At 34.8% G+C, this 21,717-nt stretch overlaps 3 protein-coding genes across 4 annotated transcripts; 2 read left to right on the plus strand and 1 right to left on the minus strand.

The window, feature by feature from the left end:
- The first annotated feature begins 3,095 nt into the window (after positions 1–3,095).
- On the plus strand, positions 3,096–8,569 carry LOC133305386 (protein trichome birefringence-like 16). Its single transcript, XM_061505597.1, has 6 exons — positions 3,096–3,303; positions 3,992–4,143; positions 4,675–4,821; positions 5,201–5,440; positions 6,078–6,273; positions 7,153–8,569. The coding sequence occupies exons 2-6, from the start codon at positions 3,993–3,995 to the stop codon at positions 7,979–7,981; spliced, it is 1,563 nt and encodes a 520-aa protein (XP_061361581.1). The 5' UTR covers positions 3,096–3,303; position 3,992; the 3' UTR covers positions 7,982–8,569.
- A 1,086-nt stretch (positions 8,570–9,655) lies between these two features.
- Positions 9,656–15,259, plus strand: LOC133305393 (uncharacterized). Of its 2 annotated transcripts, none has more exons than XM_061505605.1 (13): positions 9,656–10,130; positions 10,320–10,472; positions 10,572–10,784; positions 10,881–10,970; positions 11,061–11,177; positions 11,280–11,549; positions 11,814–11,970; positions 12,161–12,238; positions 12,797–12,897; positions 13,460–13,630; positions 14,110–14,184; positions 14,295–14,399; positions 14,691–15,259. In XM_061505605.1, exons 1-13 carry the CDS (start codon positions 9,738–9,740, stop codon positions 15,030–15,032), a joined length of 2,265 nt encoding a protein of 754 aa, XP_061361589.1. In that variant the 5' UTR covers positions 9,656–9,737; the 3' UTR covers positions 15,033–15,259. The 2 variants fall into 2 exon arrangements, with proteins under 2 accessions (XP_061361589.1, XP_061361590.1); XM_061505606.1 differs by having other exon boundaries at positions 14,715–15,259.
- Positions 15,260–20,421: 5,162 nt separating this feature from the next.
- On the minus strand, positions 20,422–21,416 carry LOC133305532 (uncharacterized). The gene is made up of 3 exons (XM_061505781.1): positions 21,263–21,416; positions 21,054–21,175; positions 20,422–20,956 (listed from the first exon to the last, which is right to left on the minus strand). The coding sequence occupies exons 1-3, from the start codon at positions 21,387–21,389 to the stop codon at positions 20,627–20,629; spliced, it is 579 nt and encodes a 192-aa protein (XP_061361765.1). The 5' UTR covers positions 21,390–21,416; the 3' UTR covers positions 20,422–20,626.
- Between the last annotated feature and the right edge of the window lie 301 nt (positions 21,417–21,717).

Here is a 21,717-nt window from a genome sequence, read left to right on the forward strand (position 1 = left end):
CTGTTTTTTTTTTTTTTTTTTTTTTTTGATAACAATAAACTGTTTTTTTAGTAATGTATACTATATAGATTATTCTTATTGAGGTTTACTTGAATCTTCCGATTTTGTATGCAGCCACTAGCTTTGAATCTTTCAAATGATTGAACTAGATTTACGGATGATGTGATAGAAGCATTCAACGGATGTCTAACTCTTTAAGTGTTTCTAGCACCAAATTTGGTCTTCACTATTGGTATCATGGGCAGGTGCTCAAGTACATCCCATCTCAAATGTGACATCCATTGTCCTAGATAATCCATGCTTTAACAACGGCATTGCACTCTCCAAGGATGAAGATTATCTTGTGGTCTATGAAATTTGGAAGTAAGCACGTTTCTTAATGAGATTATCATGTCCTCTCTTAACCAACCTTAATAAAGTAGGGCTATTTTGTGTGTTATTATATATTGGTATGCAGTCCATCAAACTTTCTGATTTTCTTGCTCCTGATGGGTCCTATCCGGGTCACTTTCCTTTAGGTAATATTAATATCAATTGATAGCATATGAATAGCGAAGGATGATAATCAGAAAATTAAAAGATTCAAACCAGTAAGGCAAGATGACTTCTGATTCTGAAGGACTTGGATTTGTGCATAGATCCATGGTATGTAAGCACCTTGTTGCTTAATTTCCAAGGCTATTTAAGCTGGTCAACGGGGTAAATAAGAAAGCAATGGTGGTGAATGTGGCAACTGACATAAAAATCAGAAGTTCGATGGTCCTATGGGAAGGTGATGATTTCTGTGACTTCAGCTTTGGAGTTTCAGGACCACCGTTACATGGGCTGTCTGAATTACAACATTGAATGAAACTTAACCATTGCAGAGTCCGTAGAACAGCTTTAATTGAATAAGGGTAAGTCTTTACTTGCATCAGGCATCTTATGTTATGATATTTATAAGAGAATATACTGTCCCTTGTGTGTGTATGTAATTATTTTCTGTCTTTTTTTTTTTTTTTTTCCTTAGTGAGTTCCAGAACTAGAGATCTATGTTAGTGACTGAACAATAATAGTAAAAAAGCCGAACTAGTTCAAGACCTACTCCGTGAGTGTCTGAAGAAGGAAAATTTGAGCCAAGCCTCGCCCCTGCTTTGCATGTACATGCTTTGCATGTACAGAGATTCTACAATTTTTTTTTTTTTTTTACTATTATTATAATAGTAAAAAAAAAAAAAGTTTGTAGAATCTCTAGACATACAAACTCATCAATGGGATGGCACCATAACGGGAAACAAGAGTACTTCTCAATATTACAAGAAAAATGAAATAATAACATGTTATGGTTATAGGTTTGTACTTCAATTTAATTTTTTCCACCCGAAATTAACGGGATTAACAATAACATAAAATGGAATAGAGGAGCTAATTAGGGATATAATTAGGTTATGTCAGGTTTTAACCTAAATAATTGAAGTTTACGGAGAATATTTTGAATTTGTGTTCATCTGTTAGCCTAATGCAGGTTATTTACATATCTGACCTATTTTTAAAGAGTAAACAGTATACTGTAATAAGTCTTGAAATTTTTTAATTTGCTTGGCCTATCAAACCTTTCGGACTTCTCATGCTCAAAAGAAAAAAAATTCATTAAAGCACATTAAAAAAAAATAACTTTGGGGGGTTTTTGCCCCTCTTTGCTTACAAAAAAAAAAAAAAACACTTTCTCATTAAACTCAACTAGCAAGTGTAAAGTGAAGGTAATCCTTGTATGCACTACGTAATTTTACCCTTATATAATTACAAAGAGACTATTATCATAAAAAAAAATTTCATTAAAGCACATTATGATTAAAAATATTATTTTTTCTTACCAATAAAAAATAATATATTTTTTATTAATATAGATCAAATAATAATAAATTATTTTATTTGAGATTATATGATATAATTTTAAATAATTATAAACTGGCCCACAAACTTAAAAACCATGTCTTTTAAAAATAGGCACGCGGCTTAATTTTTAAATTGATTTATTTTAAGGCTTAAGGTTATACCTAGCACAAACCAGACTGCAAATCCATATGAATCATATGATAAATTGCTTAGTTTATTTATATCAATATGACAACATATACTCACCCGCCTAAAATAACAAGGGAAGAAAATAAAAATAAAAAATAGATTAAGAGCGATTAAATATTTTTTCCGTAATAAATCATTAGATTAGATTCACAATTAGGTAAATGGCCTCAATTAATGACTTGAGAGTATTTAACCACGCATCACATGCTGAACTTTAATTTATTTTTGGTACATATCACATGCTGAATTTGATTACTATACAAACTTATTAGGATGATCGTATGAGAATCACAAAGTACTAAGTAGTCTACTTGCTCCAATTGTTAATGAAATTACAATTTAAATTCTGACCTTCGTACGGTACCTTTCAACTTGAACTCGTTTTAAAAAGCTCACCAAAGTAGATTACTCATTATAATAACAATGCGTTTGTTGTGATATAATGTCCACAAACATAAAGAATTTCAAATTTAAAAACATCCACACAAATAAACTATTACTACTAACGGATTATAAAAATAAATTGACCTAAAATGAAAGGCATATAAAAATAAATTGAAAGCTAGAAAAAGATTATGTCAAAAAGAAGGCTATCATCACCAAATAAATATTGATTATCACACTATAATAACCATATATAATTGATTAAACAACAAGGCGCCGAAAAGTTACGAAGTTCAACGAGTCCACGAATGGAATGAAATGAGTCACATAATATAATTTCTTAAATAAAATATTTTAATAAATTTTATTATCCAAGAGTTAACATATTTAAAATATATTTTTAAATTTAAATATTAAATAAAAGATATTAATTTTCTTATACAATAACAAAAATTAAACACATAACTTAATACAAATTAAACAAATTTATCACCGCTAAACCAATACTAAAGGCTTTAATTTATATCTTTCTTATGACACAAGTCATAAACATTTTTCCCTTCTTCTAAATAAAAAACATAATTTTGGAATAGCAGGTTAAATACTCTTCCCTTGCTAAATGCTAAATAAATCAGGTTTATGGTTCGTGACGCGAAGAGTTGCCGCCATCCCCGCTTTTCTGTATATTGCGATTGATTTATTCAGAGATTCGTATTTTCCTCTCTTCACTGACAATTCTCCTTCTCCTAACTCTTAAATCTCACCGACATTGTTCCTCATTTGGCATCTGATTTCTTCGAGATTCAGCAAAGTTTCGAATTGAAGTTCTTTTTTACTTTATTTCATCCGAAACAGGTAAAATTCTTGCCTGCATGTCTATGAACCTGTCAGATCCGTTGTGAATTTATGTGTGTTTGTGATATATGGTTAGCTAGCTCGTGAACTTTGATTTTTATTTTTGAGGGTTTCAATGCCTTTATCTTAGTTGCTTACAAATGGTACTTGTCCAGGTTTTGATGTACCAAATTATCGAATTCGACATAATTTTTTTTTCTTGGTTTTTTAAATCTGTGTTTTTGACAAATATGAAGTAACTCCAGGATATAGATCGCGGTGAGGTATCATACTTTCACAATTTAGAGTGTGAATTTTAGAAGAGAAAGAGAGCCATTTTTGCGTTGGAAATGTTAGTTTGGATTGGTTTATTGTGCAATATGTTGGAGCTGAAGCAAATTCGATTGCACAGGGAGGTGGGCAGTGAAAACTATTTATTGGATTAAACTAATAAAAATACAGGATTAAGGTTAAACTTCAACAAAAAAAATGTTTATTACTGCTTTAGAGTGTGTGTGTTATTAACAGTTGTCAGTTTGTAAGGATTTGCTTGTCTTTATAACGTGAATGCGCTTTCATTGTCTAGTCTTTGTGTGTGGATCTGTTGGCTCTTAGTGAGTTTTTACGGTTAGAACATTGTATATACTTATTTTTATTTCTATAGATTCTCGGTTACCATAGTTTTGAGATTAATTTTATGTTTATGCAGGATGAAGGCAGGCTTTAATGGATTAAAGGGAAAAGAAATTTCTCTTATTTCCATTGTTCTCATGTCTGCAACTATCATTTTATGGTCATGGGATAAAACACCCGGTCTTACTACCTTTGTTCCTCCTCAAACATCACTGCAGCTGTCTTCAGGTTTACTTCCATTTGTATAATTGTTTTCTTCGAAAAATATTGAATTACTGATATGATATTCCGTCAATATGACAAATTTTATTTTCTATTTCTTTTATAAAGGTAAAAGTATGTATATTGTTGTTAAATTTTCTTAAAACTAATATTTACAGACTGAAAACCTGTCTAGCGTTGATTTTTTTCTCCTTTATGGTCATATTTGTATTCTGCTTCTCAGCTAAGATTCAGATCAGCACATTTTGTTCCGTGATTGATGAAGCTGGACGTGAATCTTTAGTGTCATGATAAGGATAGTGTCATGATAAGGATAGTCTCATCTGTTTGGAATGAGGAGGTCCTTAGAATAGTTATTATTGCCATCAAGTATTGGCTTATCTATTTGTACCCGAGATTTGAATGTTCATGCTGGACAATAATATGCTTGCATTGTTCTCAGTACTTTTTTGGGAGGGTTGTTTTTCGTCTTTGCTGATCATTTAGTTAGTAGTCCTTCAGTCAACATGCTAGTATCTGATCCACGTGTACATGTAGGTAAAGATGGCTCATCATTGCCAAAGAAAAAGACCACCAATGAGCTAGAAGAACATGTCAATGTAGCATCTCAGATGGTTTCTGCACAAAGCTCTTCTGTAAAAAGCATGGGTGAAAGTAATACCAGAACTACTTCATATACAGAACGTAAGATAATGCTTTCTTTAATCCTCTATGGTTTAGAGGGGTTTACAATGCCTCATGATGTGGTACCATATCCTGTATCGAATGAAAATGTGTTGACCTCTATATATGGTGCCTTATTTATTTACTTACTTATCCTGTTCTTTGCTATAGTGGTCAGAATGCTGCTCCTACCATCGTTGCCAGGTTGATAGGGTTAAGTTAAAAATGTTGTTAGTTGTAGACAATTTCTTCCAAAATACAACATATTAGAGGTCACTATCCTTTTAACAATAAAGCCCTTACCACACAGTCTTACTGTTTCCTCTGTCTCCCTCTTTCTCTGTTAATTTCATGTTATCTTCTTGGCGCTTAATTCTTATCTTTCATTATATTGGTGTAGAAATTCTTTCAAGTGTGTCAGATGAAGAAGCAAAACATGAAAGAATCTTGGAAGCTGGGAAAAACCATGACGTACAAACTTTTTCTCGCCCAACAACATCTGAGGCTAAAAGGAATGAAGCTGAGAGGGAGAAAACTTCAAAACAGGAACAAAGAAAAGATTTTGTCACGAACTCTCCACAAAAACTCTCTTTAATTGGTGGAAAAGACAACATTTGGAATAATACTACAGAAAATAAAGGTACTGGTCTTTTTGCTCGTCATCTATAAAACTCTATTGAAAACTTTATTCTCTTTTGGATGAGTTGGAGGGAAATTGGTATGCTTTTCAACCTGTTTTATAAAAATGAGCTTCCTTTTAAAGAATATCTCTGAATTTTTCTAAAAAACCTATTGTTTTTCAATTTTTTCTAATGAAAGCTTGAACATTATTGGTGAATGAAAATTGACAGATGTTCTTCAACTTATTTTCTGATAATGAGCTTCCTATTGAGGGTAATTCCTAATTTTTCTCAGCAACGATAGAAATCTTGAATCCTTTTATAACTATCTTGAAGTTAGGATGTTTACGGTTTCCTTTCCTCATTTGTGAGAGGTGGCATATTAGCCAGGTAGCACTCAGTCACTATTTTGAGCAGGTGTAGTTCACAAACAGAAAATATATTTCCATCAACTAATCCTGGGAAAATGAAATTTTCATATTAGACAAGCTGGCTAAAACTTTTTACATGATTGAACGTGTTTGCTCCATCTTTCATAAAAAGTCTAATCATATTCTTCTGCAGGAGTGTTATATCATGCACATTTGTTGGACTAATGGACAATATATTTCGTTAAGTACTGCTAACTATTTGTTCTCTTGTTGACTCTTTGTCCAGCCTGCAATTATGCAAAAGGAAAATGGGTCCCAGACAATAATCGGCCTTTGTATTCAGGATTTGGTTGCAAACATTGGCTCTCAGGGATGTGGGCGTGTCGCTTGATGCAACGTACTGATTTTGAATATGAGAAGCTTCGATGGCAACCAAAAGATTGTCAAATGGACGAATTTGAAGGTTCTAAATTCTTGAGAAGGTATTTCATTCTCTTGATTCATATATATATATATATATATATATATATATATATATATATATATAGATATATATATATATATATAGGATGCTCCTAAATTGACTTGAAAGAGGGAAGGTCAACTTTGGTTGAGGCATTTGTTAGCATGCAAGCTGTGTTACTTAATTTAGTCTGTTTTTGTTCTGGTCATATGACTGATGCTTTTTGAGACGCCTGTGCTTTTGTGGATTTCCTCTGATTTAGAGAACAAAATTCCCTGACTTTTCCCATCTTCATTTTCATTATTTTTATTGATGCCGAATGCGCATAGAAAAGTGGCTAAACAGAAAGTTGGGATTTTTACAAAAGAGTAACCCTCCGGTTCTCAATTTCTATTTCTCAAATAACAAAATTCAACTCCTAGAATAAGGGTCATAAGCATCCTTTTATAGACTAATTACAAATTGATTCAAAATTCTAAATCTAAAATTCTATAAGTAATAAAACTTCCTAAAATAAAATAACAGTAATTAAAATATAAAAATAAATAAAAAATTACAAATAAATAATTCAAAATACATCCCAAATCTTTAATCTCAAATCACGCCAAATATGTTGCTTTCCTTTTCTTCCCAAACAAATCACAATCACATCTGCTGCTTTATTGAGACTTGAATTTGATTGTAATTTGTTATATTTTAAATCAATGCCTTTTTCAACAATTGGGCTATATTTATTAGGCCACAACTCTATTTGACTACGAGCTTCTTCAATCAATGGTTGGGCCATGTACAATGGGCCAACTGTAAGTGCATCATTTATTGTCCTAAGTTTTTGGTTCAGCAGAAAAGAAAGCCAATAAATGAATGATCAATTGATAATAATCTCGGTGCATTCCAGGATGCAAAACAAAACACTAGCTTTTGTTGGAGACTCATTGGGAAGGCAGCAGTTCCAGTCTTTAATGTGCATGATTACTGGTGGTGAGGAGAAGCTTGATGTAGAAGATGTGGGGAAGGAGTATGGATTGGTTATGGCCGAGGGCTCTGCCCGCCCTAGTGGGTGGGCTTTTCGTTTCTCAAGCACTAATACTACTATTCTGTACTACTGGTCAGCAAGCCTCTGTGATGTTGAACCTATTGATGTAAACAACCCAGGCACTGACTATGCAATGCACCTTGATCGGCCACCGGCATTCTTGCGCCAATTTCTCCACAAGTTCAATGTCCTGGTTCTCAACACAGGTCACCACTGGAATCGAGGAAAGCTCAATGCTAATCGATGGGTAATGCATGTCGGTGGTGTGCCGAATACTGATAGGAAGAGAGCAGTGATTTGGGTTGCTAAGAATCTTACTATTCACAGCGTTGTTAGTTGGGTGGATTCACAGCTTCCAAAATATCCAGGTTTGAAGGTATTCTTTCGGTCCATCTCTCCTAGGCATTTTGTTGGTGGGGACTGGAACACGGGAGGCAGTTGTGACAACACTAAACCAATGTCAGTAGGAAAGGAAATATTGGAAGAAGAGTCCAGTGATCAAGCTGCTGCAAATGCAGTAAAGGGAACAGGGGTCAAGCTCTTGGACATAACAGCTCTTTCTCAGCTTAGGGATGAGGGTCATATATCACGGTTCAGCATTACATCTAAGCCTGGTGTGCAGGATTGCTTACATTGGTGTTTGCCCGGTGTTCCTGATACGTGGAATGAAATCCTCTTTGCTCAAATCTAGTTTGCACATAATGGTGTACGAAGAGTATTTGGTTGGCCCTGAAAAGGTTACAGCCATTCATTGGCTTGGAAAGGGTAACTCACTTTCGAAACCATAGTTTTGCTGAGGATACACTCATGGGGTTACAATTTCTCCTGAGTTTGAACTGTTGAGCTGATTTGGTGAGATATTTGAAGTCGTATGGTGCGGAGACTTGCTATATCACGTTGCCTTAATTTCTTTGACTTGTCTTTTGTGGTATAATTTATTTGACATGTAAATTAATTACTTCTTCACATGGCCCATAGCAAAAAAAAAAAAGGTTGATAGACAAAGCTGCAGAATAGGAGCATTTGAAGATTGTTGCTGGATGTTAGTTCAGCTATGGTAGTTGAGGTTCAAGTCAATAGGACAGGAAGAGCCGGTGCTCTTTTCTTTTTCTTTTTTTCTTTTTTCTTTAAAAAATTGTGGGGGGTGGAACAGAATTGTTTTCTGTGTCTTAGATTTTATTATACATTAACTAGTTTGAAGCCTTATACAGCATATACCGATACATTTCATATCGAATGTAATATATCTTCTACAGTTTAATCAGGGATAATATTATTAGTGGAGTCCTGTTGGGGCAATAGTTATGTTGACTACTCTTTTATGTGCTCTCATCCATCAACTGACGCGTTCGACAATACGTGGCAATCGAATTAAATAGTGTGATGCTCGTTTGTCTGTCAATAATATATTTCGGCTTTTCTTCGGTCATATCATGATCCTATATGCAAATTCTGAAATGCTCCAAGCAATAGACACTTGGATCTCTCTCCTATGCCGTCAATTTAGAAACATGAAGGAAAAGAAAACAAGTATTCGTTGGTTTGACGTTACATATTTCTTGTATGGTTTGGGATCGAGAAAGAGGATTGAAGTTGAAGCCTTCAATGCTAAAGGCCAAAGTAGCCTTCCTAGTTGCAATTTGAGATGAAGCCAATGAAAAACACACAAAATGGAAATCGGATACTCATAAATTAGTGACTGCCAGAAAGGCATATTTCATTAAGAGCTACTCCAACGGTAACGTCTGGGGATAAGACAGCGTAAATATTATTATTTATTAATGGATTAGTCCAACATGGTGATAGGGACGTCCAATGTCAATGTATCACATATTAAATGCCACAGTCCATCCGCGTCCCTCTAGTCTAGTGGGGATATCGTGATTAAACTGTACAATAATAACAAATCAATTAGTAAATTACAAATGATCAATTAAATATCAATCAACCAATTGAGACTCGGAAAGTGGCTTTTAAATGAAGGGAAAATTGTTTGTCATTTTAAATGACAGAAAGTTATGTTATTTTAAGAGAGATACAGAGACAGAAAATTTGAATTTTAAATTAAAAAAAATCACTTACTTTTTCTCTTCCATGATTTTTGTTTTTCTGTGTCTATCTCTCTCCTAAAATGACATAACTTATGTCATTTAAAATGACAAACACTGTACCCTTAAATCAAACTTTATAATATCGAATATGCATTCCACTTGCCGACATGGTAGAAACACACGTGTCAAGAGATAAATGGTCAGACGCAGCTATAACGGAAAACCCGAATATGGTACTTTAAGAGGACCCCACACTACATACACACTTCATTTCCTTGACCTTCATCTTTGCTGCTTTTTATTATATCCTTTTTCTTCTTCTAAACTCTCTCTTGTGTCTTCTTTTTTCTTCTTCTTTCTTCACATTTCAAAGCTTTTGAGATCTTTCTGTGTGTAATGGCTGAGGATTTTGAGAGAGCGGTTGATGACGGACTGAAGCTGTCGAAGCGCATATACTTAGGGAAGGACAGGGCTGTGGCGCCGCCGAAACCGCCGGCGTCGATGGAGAGGTCGTCGGCGAATGCGCTTCTTCCTACGGCGCCAATGGTTTACGCGGTGATCTATGATCCAAAGATCGTGGATAACCCTGATATCCCGAGCTACCAGCCGCACGTATATGGAAGGTGCGACCCTCCGGCGCTGATTCCGCTTCAGATGAAAGGGATTGAGATGGATGTTGATTGTTATTTGGACACTGCCTTTGTCACCGTCTCTGGCTCTTGGAGACTCCACTGCGTTATGGGTAGTCGCGCCTGTGATTGCCGTATTGCTATTCCTATGGGTCACCAGGTGCTTCTTCTTCTTCTTTTTCTCTCTCTCGTGTGTGTGTGTGTTTGGACTTTTCGATTCTTCCCTGATTTTGTATCATCGTAATTTCGGTATTGATGTCTTGCTCTACTTTACTTGGGAAATGATGGCTCGTGAATAATATTTTTAATATGTTGCAGATTTTGTGTTCTGATATCATTTGGCTAACAGGGTTCAATTCTAGGTGTTGAGGTCAGTGTTCCTGGAAAATCGTATTCTACTCAACTGGTTGTTATGGAAGACAATAATGATAACGAAAATGGCAACCTAGCTCAAAATGGAGGTTTTCTCTTGCCCAATATATTTACTCTAACTATACCACAGGTAAATACGTAGTCTGTGTCTACAATTTATTGATTTTTACATCTGTAACGTTCAGTCATCTTATTGTGTTGTGATGCTGTTTATCTTTTTTTTTAACAGATTGATGGTGGTTCCAATTTATCAATTAAAATTCATTGGTCTCAGAAATTAGTATACCGCACTGGTCAGTTCTCTTTGAATGTGCCGTTTACCTTTCCTGATTTTGTCAACCCTGTTGCGAAGAGAATATCAAAGAGAGAAAAGATACAAATAAATGTGAATGTTGCTCCTGGAAGTGAGCTTCTATGCAAGACAATAAGCCACCCCCTAAAGGTTTATATTTGGTTGGATTGTTTGTGGAACCACCTACAGTTGAAATTTTGCATATCATATAATCAATTAACCATTTTATCCTGACTGACTGTCCAGGAACTGAAGCGTCATGCTGGGAGTATGGGTTTCTTATCTGATTCCGAAGTTCTGTCATGGTCAAAAACTGATTTTGACTTTTCATATGCTGTAAGACTTATGACCATTTTATTTTATTTTTTGTTATTCATCTTTTAAGCGATTAAAAGATTATCTTATTGGCACACTATATGCATTTAGGTTTCCTCAAGTCATATTAATGGTGGTGTTCTTTTGGAATCTGCATCTTTGCATGACTTTGATCAAAGAGAGATGTTCTACATATACCTTTCTCCTGGAGAAATTCAGAGTAAGAAGGTTTGTACAAAATTTGTAAACTTTGTAGGTGTACATGTCATGTTATATATATATTTTTAAATTGTCTTTTTATTCTCACTTCTGGTCCTACTCAATGTCTAGGTATTCAAAAAGGACATAATATTCGTTGTTGACATCAGTGGAAGCATGCGTGGAAAGCTAATTAATGACACAAAGAATGCACTATTTTCTGCTCTCTCTAAACTCGATCCTGATGATTCATTTACTATTATAGCCTTTAATGGAGAGAGTTATCTGTTTTCGAAATCGATGGAATCGGCTTCCAAGGATGCTGTTGAAAGGGCCATTGAGTGGATTAACATGAACTTCGTTGCTGGGGGTGGTACAAATATTTCACATCCATTAAGCACGGTAACATTAAATTTTTATACAGTTTTTCATAAACATGTAGATTACTGAGCAGTAGTTAATACTCAACCCAAGTGTAACTTACTGAACATACAAATTAATCTATGCTCAACTTGATGGATGGAGAACCTTTTCCTCAAATTCTGATTTATCTTTATGTGTTCTCAAACTAGCTTTTGATGTATTGTTGATGATCATTGTGATTGTTTTCTGCCCTCAGTCATCGGGTAGAATGTATTTTATTGATTTGTTGCCTTTTCTTTTCAGGCATTAGAGATGCTATCCAGTGCTCAAAGTTCAGTTCCAATAATTTTCCTAGTTACTGATGGAACTGTTGAAGATGAGAGACATATCTGTGCTATGGTAAAGAATCATATAATCAATGGAGAGTCAATATGCCCCCGAATTTACACGTTTGGCTTAGGTGAGGCTTCTAGTATTTTAAGACTTGATCAGAACTAGCCACTTGCCATAAATTAACATTATGACATACTTTTTTATCATAATTTGTTTAAGATCTTGTTCTTAGTTCTTCTGATTCATTGTAAGTAATGCTTAAAATAGTTCATTCTATCAATCATTTATGTTAAGGGTAACACCTCATTTAACCACAGGTCCATTCTGCAACCATTATTTCTTGCGGATGCTTGCTATGATTGGTAGGGGCCAATATGACGCTGCATTGGATTTAAGTAAGTTCTGAATTTAAATTTAAAAAAAAAAATATGTATAGCACTGTCTTTATCGTTCTTTTTGTTATAATTTAAATGACATTGTTGGATTTTAGATAAATTTTGGTTGTCGAACCATGTCAACAAATATGTGTCTAATGAGCAATTAAATTACTTGATTTTGGTTCCGTTGTCTATGCATTATATTTGGAGCACCTGCTTATTGACTCTAGCGTGAACATTCAAGTTTTCATCTAGGAGGAGAGATACTATACTGATTTTACATCCACAATGTTTATTCAAAAGCCCTCTTCTTTTAAGACAATCCCCCCCGGTGGGGTGTGTGTGTGTGTGTCTCCCCAATTGCAAAAAATGCATTAATATTGAAATAGTGTAAAGTTGCCAGTTGGCCGCTTGCTAGTATATAGGGTTGTGATTTAGCATTTTGGCACCTTATGTAGAAACTCTTACTTGTGGTAGTTAACATTGAAAGTTTCTTCAATTATCCTATCTGAATTTTTTTATTCTTTCTGCTTTTACAAGTAATTTGACAGCTGCCCCTCTTTTTTGAATTGTCAGATTTGGTTGAGGCTCAGATGTTGGCATTGTTTGACAAAGCTTCATCTCTCATTCTTGCAAATGTCAAAATGGACATATTGGATGATCTTGATGAACTTGAGGTAAAATTTTACTAGTATCTAGCTAGAATTAATTTAAAATAAAAAAGACTTGGGGGCTACCTCCTTTTCATTCTTTCCCATGGTCTTTACCAAACATATGCTAACATAGTAACATATACCATTCAAAAACTGTCTTTCATGATTTTTATTCTTTTCCCGCGGTTCATCTACCATAGCCTCATCTCACAAATGTATGCTTAATTTATGAGTATGACAAATCCTTAATTTATCATTTTTGACAAAATAATATGTGCCATGGTGCTCCATTTCATTTTAATTCTTGTCCTTCCTTCCTTCTGAAGACTGCATTCACTAATAACTTCGGGATTTATAGTGATCTGTGCTATCACCTACATATTTTGCCATGCTTTTGGTGTTTATGTCTTCCTTAGAATGACGTTTGAGAATGAAGACTGATATATGATGCCATGATGGAACCCACTGTCCTGGCAATTATGACAATTTATTTTCCATTACACATGCTACTATATGTTGAATTTTGCCCAACTTTCCCTGAGCTTGTGGCTCTTTCTAATGGCATTATCTGCAATGTTTGTAATAGGTATACCCTTCCCATATTCCAGATCTTTCATCAGAGGGTCCGTTGATTTTATCTGGCAGATACAAGGGAAATTTTCCTGAAACTCTTAAAGTCAAAGGTATCTTGGCTGATTTCAGTAATTTTGTAATAGATATGAAGATACAAAAGGCTAAGGACATGCCTTTACAAAGGGTAAAGTACTCTGCTACATACTTAGATTTCAAGTTTTCTTGTTTTTGAAATTATTTCTACAATTTCTGGAGGAGGTTCCAATTTTTTATTCCTGGAGCTGCTATTTGGTGCTTGTGTTAACCTCTTGGAATTTTGAAAATTTGTTTTTTCATAAAGCACAAGTTAATAGTTAGGCCAAGTTTTACCATTATTGTAAGATCTATTGAATTTGGATCTAGAAAAATTAATGATATTCCTTTCTTCATCTATCTTTTTGTTTTTATGTGGGTTCACAAATAATCATGGTTTATTGGTCTTATCTTTCTTTGGCATGCCTGTGATTCACAAATAAATGTTTGCTTCCTCTTATTCTTTGCAGTCATGGTCCTTGCATGTTTAATTTGATGCTGCTTTATAAATAAATGTCCCCAATTTTATCATTCTGTTTCATTTCCTTTATTATTATTATTCATTATATTGCTATATTTTTTCTTTAACAGGTCTCTGCAAGAGATCAAATAGAGCATCTTACTGCTCAAGCATGGCTTTCAGAAAATAAGCAATTAGAACAGAAGGTTTGTTTATACTTTTGTATGCTATCACTCCATTCAGTGTATATGTGGGATATTCAGTTGTTTCTTTTTTATTAAATAAATTTTCTTATGCCATATTTTTTAATTGGCAGGTTGCAAAATTGAGCCTGCTGACTGGCTTCATGTCTGAGTATACACGTATGATAATACTTGAGGATGATCTAAAGAAGGTCAAGGAATCAGCTGGAACGAAAGAAGTATGTATCAGAAATTTAGGATTTTGTTAGCAAATAAACCAGATATTAAACAATGCTTTCATTTTGAAATTCTGTGCCTAACTACAATTTTTCTTTTGAAAATCTTTTTTCTGCCATTAGATATATGGGTGATATAGTATTGAAATATCTAAGAATAACTTCGTTGGCGTGTCTATTTTAATTGAACGCTTACAATCCATCTTTTATTGCGGTTTGCTTTTGTTGTTATTAAACATGGGTAAAATATCACGTGAAAGTACTAATCAGTTCTTTTTCTTTCATTGTAAACAGGCGTCAAAAAAGAGTCATCCTCAGAACGAGGCAAACGTCCGAGGCCAGAGAATGATTTTACTTCCACACTTAGGCATCGGCTTTGGCAATTTGACTGCAACTGCTGAAAATACTCCTCCAGGATCTGAATCAAATTTGCCAGAAGTGGCTGAAATCTTTAAGGCGGCCACGAATTGTTGTGAAACCTTGTTCAGTTACTGCTGTTGCATGTGCTGTATCCAGTGCTGTAGCCGGATAAACAACCAATGTGCAACTGCATTGACTCAGCTTTGCATTGGTCTAGGATGCTTCGGCTGCCTCACTTGTTGTACAGAAATATGCTGTTCTGGAAACGAAGGCTGAAATCTCAGTATGTTGTATGATTGTTGTATTTTACTGCATAGAAATTACTGTTTATATAGTTTTTATTTTGGAAATGTATATGAGTAAGTCATCTGTTTTGTATTACGGGTTACTTGTCTTGCTTGTGTGGTGTTGTATACTTTTTCTTTGAGGATAGTCGTGCAAGTTTAAACTTGCAATAGAACACATACCTAAAAAGAAGAAAGAAAATTATACGAAGTATTATCTGCCAGCAAAGAAACATTTTTCTTTTGAAATATCTCTTTACTCCCTCCTTTTGCAGTGCTCTTTGCTTATGTTTGCTCAATCGTATTTAATCTGAAATCCACTATTTTTCCTTATTCTTTCATTCTTTTAGTTGGTACCTGAGAAATGATATTTTGTACAAGTATTGATATATGCTCAAAAACATGCTACAGAAGCTAACGGATAAAATTTTATTTTCCACTCTCACAAGCAGCTTTGGCCCACTAACTCTCTTCTTTTGTAAAAATATGTGTTGCACAATTCTCTTTAAATATAGGGAATTAATATTCTTATATTACAGGAAAAACTAAATCTATTCCTGCACTAACAAAAGCTTGCGGGCCCACTAGCTAAAAAAAAAAATAAGGAAGCAGGAAAAACAACACCATTAAATATATCCACCTTTTGTACAATATATTCTAGCACGAGTCCTACCAATGGGTAATGTGGCTATATTCTTCGTTAATTGATCATATGTAACTGTTAGTGTTATTATAAGTTCTCACCGAACTTGTGACATGTGAGGAAGGAAGTAATCTCTTAAGCATTTTCTCATATAAGGAAAAAAAGAAAAGAAAAGAGAGTTTGACAGAAGGAGGAAAAAGGAAAAATAAATTAAGACCATCATATGATAGGTAGCATTATTCAGTTAAAGCTACATATTTCAATTTAGCACACAGCCAAGAATTGTAGAATATCATGTAATCTGGAAAAGGAAGGCAGCACAACATCATTGATAACTAACTTTTTGTTGGTGTAGAAAAGTTCACCTTTGGAATGGGTGGATGTAATGTAACATAAACCATTAGACCGAAGCAATTTTCTTATAATAGCACAATTATTATTATATTTATTATATATTAATAAATAAATTCAATCCAATCAGTTACCCACCGGTTGGATCAATGATCTATTAACTCGGTGTCTTAACCAAGTCGATAACCGATTGAGTTGAATAATATTTGATGTGACCCATAATAAACTAACATTCTCTGTGCAACAAATTTACCAGCTGACACCTTCAGCAAACAATACTCTGCATGCTTGTTTCCGGAGCCTCTTGTGTCTCTGCCTATTACAACTGGTTTTTCCTTGTCTCCATAATAACTAACATGAAAGAATCTACCACTTATATGCCTTTTTCTTTTGTTTTTAAAATAGAAATCCAAGTCAGTCATCGGGAAAAAAAAAAAAGAAGGGGGCACAAATTTTTAGTGTTACCGTACTAAAGTTCAGTACATTGGTAGTTCATTTATCCTAGAATATGTAGATAGATTCTGAGATCTTAAAAATTTGCCTAAATTCGTCTATATATCTTAAAATAAATGAAATACCGATGCACGTCTGACGGTAGCACTGAAAAAAATAAATTTCAGAGAGGTATGTTTGGTAATAAATTTAAAATAAATTAAAATTTAAGTAACAGTTGGTTTGTAACAAATATTAATTTTATTTTATTTGTTTGTCTTCTGATTTCATTCCAAGCGTCTGTCTTTTGCTTGGTGAGATTGGGCCACATATTAAATATAAAATATCCAAACTTCCACTCCTCGTTCCTCCAAGGGTCAAATTGGGGCTAAACGACCGTTTTAGATGCAGATTTAAAAAAAAATAAAAAAATCTCAAATTATGTGTTTTCCAAATGTACAAATTTAGTGCAGTAGATAACTGTCTCTGGGCTTTTAAGTAGTGGGCTTCCACCCGCTTCTGTATGATGAGATATGCCAACACACAGCAAGATATTATCCTTAAATGTAATTTTTGCAGAAAAAACTTCTTGTCCTATTACGAGATAGTCGAAAACTTTTGAAAGGTGAAGGAGCTTCCGCAGCATATGGTTTGTGTTAGAGGCAGAGATAAGAAAGGTAAGTCCATCTAATTGTTGATAATCAAACAATTGGATCTACGTTACAAAAAAAAAAAAAAAATTGATCTATATTTCTCATTTTAGCACATTAATATTGAGGTCCCATGGATCAATTAATTCTTGTGTACATGTTTTTTTTATCTTTATTTCTCAAGTCTTGATACATCTTATAGTGTAGCTTACTAGTGACATGTAGGAAGCTTTTTTAACATTGCTGAGATGAGAGTAGTGGGACACAGCTAATTGATCAAAATAATGTGATTATCGTAGTTTTGGCCACACCATTTTTATTATTATTTTTTTATTTTTCGAAACTACTGTTTATTCTGGCCTTGTTTCTTCTTTCTTGTTTCTGGTGGGACATTGTCCAGTGAACTGATGGTTTCCATTTGCAAGTTTCTGGTTGTACTAGCAAACTTTTTTTCTTTTTTCACACTTTTTTTTTTTTTTCATTCTAGTTACCTATTTGAGGCGAGTTGACTTCTTCCAGATTTCCACAAACTCTGAGTCTTTGAGCCAGTTATGGGACTAATCCAAAGTGCGGGGTGGATCAAAAATGAAGATATTTAAACCCCTCTCAAAAGTGGCATGATGTGGGATCGAAACGAGGTCCTTCCTTTCCACTTACTCAACTCCCTTGCTATCAACTAAGCTATCACCGTTTGGTTTCCTCTCTTTAAATGATAAAAGTCTGTTTGCCAAAACTTCCAAATCCACTAGCTGCACTTTCTCAGGTTCATTGCCCAGTTTCTTCAACTTGCTTGGGGAACAATGACAGATTAACAGTAATTTGGTGCTGTGCTCTTTTGGCTGGATTTGGTGTATTTGGATGGAACGATAAGTCCAGAATTTTTAACTATAAATTTCTTCCTTAATACCTTTTATGAGACGGGGTTGTTTTATTAGCTTCCTTGTATGGACTTTTTAAGGGTGTTTCTTGGGTCTAACATGCGAATGGGCTAGGTTTCTCTTAGAGGTCGAGAAAGGAAATTGACTTTTTACCTCTCTAGAGATCCAAGCAGAATTATCCTGTCCCTCTGCTAGAATATTTGGGTAGAGGTCGAGAAAGGATATTTAGTTTTTACCTCTCTAGAGAGCCAGGGACAATTACATGCCCTTATGTTGCATGTGGATATTGTGCTAATGCATGTGAGACTTGTGATTGAGCTCTTTGGAAACTTGAGAATCTGTTTATCGAGACTGGAACATTTCATTGGAATCAGGTAGTTTCCAAAGAATTAACTATCAAGTTTCTCTCTTGTCACACATTTCCGTTTTGGTTAGGAGCTGAGGATTGGGGAAGTGAGTTCTGGAGATGCACTTAGTTAGAGTTGAAGGCTTTCCTTCAATGGAGAGTAATTCGCAGTTTCCTACTTTTAGAGTGAGAATTAAAGAGATAATGAGTAAAGCCCGATTTTGTGAGTGTGATGTGTGTATACATCAAGAAAGATCCGGTATCATCTGTTCACTCAGGGAACGTTTGGTAGACAAGAAATTTTTTTTATCTAGAAATCACATATTTCGGAAATATAGTAGTAAAATAGAATATTACTGGAATGTTATTAAAGAGCTATTTGGTAGACTCACATTTCCCAGGAAATATTTGGTTAATTTTACTGAATTTGTATTTGGTTGATTGTGAAATATTAGTGGGAATATGAAATTATTTTACAATGATACCCTCGATTGGTTTCAACTATTTGCCCTCAACTGTGTCTCTCTCTCTCAAATCTATTTTTAGATTCGTTCTTCATTGTAGCTGGTGTCGATGCTATTGGGGTTCATCTCCTTCGAAAATCTCCGGTTCGTGATATATCCGATTCATCTCCGTCTTCTCTCTCTCAAATCAACACTGATTGAATAACAATATACTCTCTTCTTGCCATACATATGTGCCTTGTAGACCACAAAAAGGAAAGGATGGGTTAATCATGGGATAAAAGGTGCTGAAACGATTGCTGACCATATGTATCGCATGGCTTTAATGGCGTTGTTGCTGGCGATGTTCCTGCTCACTAATCGTATAAAGCAGAGGGTTAATCTCGTCCAACTAATCGATGTTTATTTCTTACTTCCCCGGGCAAGCTACATTTCCAAATAAACCATGGAATTTGAACAATGGAGACCGTACTTCACTTTGCACACAATACAAAAATTGATGTTTAGAGCAACCAAACGTGGGTTTCCTATTTTCCTTAGCTTACTTTCCAGGGCATTCATAAATAATCCGCGTACCAAACACTACCTTAGTGCCACTGTAAACATTTTGATGGTTTGCTAACAAGTAATAAAATCATATATACAAGTAGAAACATAAGTTGCTTTACATATTTGAGAACTCCTACTCTGACACTATCAGTTTGTGCTGGGAACATGGTTCAGATTTTTTGCTTTTGGCTGCTTGGTTGGTTGGGAAATTGGGTTGTATCTTGTGCATTTTATTAATTCCGCTTCATTTGCTTCACTGTTCAGGCTCAAAAAGCAGAAGGGATGCAACTGATGTGAAGGGCATCATGAGGAATAGAATGCAGTTCCTTGATTTCGATTAAAACATATTGCCACCTTAGTTATCAAACTGTGCCCATCTTCATATTTTAATGCAGTTGCGACTCAATTTGGAAAGTGAGTGGAAGAATAAGTAGATAGATGCGCATTTGTCTCCCTCTGAAAACTAGCAAGATAATAAGAAACAGAATACTCGACAGCTAGACTATTTTGGGAAAGGAAATTGAGTTTTTACCCCTATAGAGAGCCAGGGAACAATTAACATACCCTTTTCTGTTGCATGTGTATTTTGTGCTAACGCATGTTAGGCTTGCGATTCAGCTCTTTGGAAACTTGAGAATCTGTTTGTCCGGAGAATAGTTTCCATATAATTGATTCTCAAGTTTCACTCTTGTTTAGTCGTATTTTTCAAGGGAATAGTCGGACAAGAAGCTTATAGCCTGAGGTTCCCTAAAGCTTCCCATGGAAAAATCTTTTTGTCCTGTATACTTGGTTCCATCAAAATTCAAAACTCTAAAGGGCCATTCATTTGAAATTGAATCCATAGTGGGAAGCGTCTATATATTCATTCAGAGTTCACTGCGGCGTGTCCTTTTAGTGATTTATACAAAGTCTGATCAGTAAGATTTTGTATAAATCTCAAAAAAAAAAAAAAAAAAATTACAGGTAAGTGATATAATCGGAGAGAGAGAAAAAAAAAGTAATTTTTCAAATTTACACAAATTCTTACCGGTAAGACTTTGTGTAAATCATCTAAAAGGAAAAGGGAAGGTATCCATACTTCTATTTCCCATTCTTTATTTGATTATGAAGAATTACTACAGATTCAGTTTTACATAACGCTGAAAAAAGGGGATGGGAAAACATGTCAATTAAGGTTACATTCAAGTAAGCAGCTCAACATTCAACAAGCAGGGGTTGCCAACATTACAATCTTATTTTTTGTCATAAATAACAAGAGTGGTGGTGTGGTCACTCACTCGGTAAATGTGAGAACAGTGATAAGAGGCTCCATTTGGGGAAAGCGAGCAATGAGTTGAGATCGTTTTGCAAGCTCAAAGTCCTGGAACTGAAAAGCAGGTGCACAAGTGCATCCCACAAGAGAGTGGTGACTCTCACCATCTCTAGCTGCAGCTCTCACCAATGCCCCATCTGAAGACACAAGGCTAAAATCCTTAGTGGGAAATGAACCAAACCATACGTTGACGTTGGAAGCCACTGTGTATTGTGGTATCTGATTATCACTCAGATCTGATCCAAGGCATGTAAACTTGACACTTCCATCCTTCTCATTCAGTTCCACTATCTACAAAAATTAATGACAAAACAACATTTATTTCTCGTTCAATTTTGTTGAGAAGTTAATCAAAAAAAAGGTGATAGATTAAAGAGCAGGTGCATACGGTGATAGGTTCACCAATATAATGATGCCAGGTTTCAGCACAGGGTATGCGATGGAGACGAGATACGTTCCCAGACGGAAGAAGAAAATATATGGAGGTGGATACAGGGCGATCAACTTTGTCTGTTGCCAAATTTGAGAAAAAAAGATTCAGTGGGATTTTTGGATCTTCAAATGGTTATAGGATATATGGAAAAACAATGAACTTACATTCGGGAGGAAGCTGAGACTTTGAAAGATGAACGGAATGGTCTCGGAACGTCTCTGCGTAAAACCCACCTTCTGGGTGTGGCTGCAGATTCAACTTGGCCGCGATCTCTGATGCCATCAAAGACATGCTTCTTCTTCCTCTCCCTCTTCCTGAATTGTGATTGCTCTTATATATATAATATTCTATATATGCTTCTTCGTAAATAATAATACTACTATGCTATGCTCTTGACCAAAAAGACCTTGAATGAGGGGCAGCGGTAGGTGAACACTATGATGCACGGACACGGGATACGACGTGTCAACACGTTAATTCTAAAAAAAATATTATATTTTGACATGTTAGGACACGTTTTGATATTAAATAAAAATTTTAATATATATAATATAATTTATATTTAATATATATAAGAGTCCATAGTAAATCATATAATCAATCAAATATTTAAATTTCA

Source organism: Gastrolobium bilobum, unplaced genomic scaffold, assembly GCF_033153095.1.
Source record: "Gastrolobium bilobum isolate Gb01-03AN ecotype WA unplaced genomic scaffold, APGP_CSIRO_Gbil_v1 utg1221, whole genome shotgun sequence".
Classification (NCBI taxonomy): domain Eukaryota; kingdom Viridiplantae; phylum Streptophyta; class Magnoliopsida; order Fabales; family Fabaceae; genus Gastrolobium; species Gastrolobium bilobum.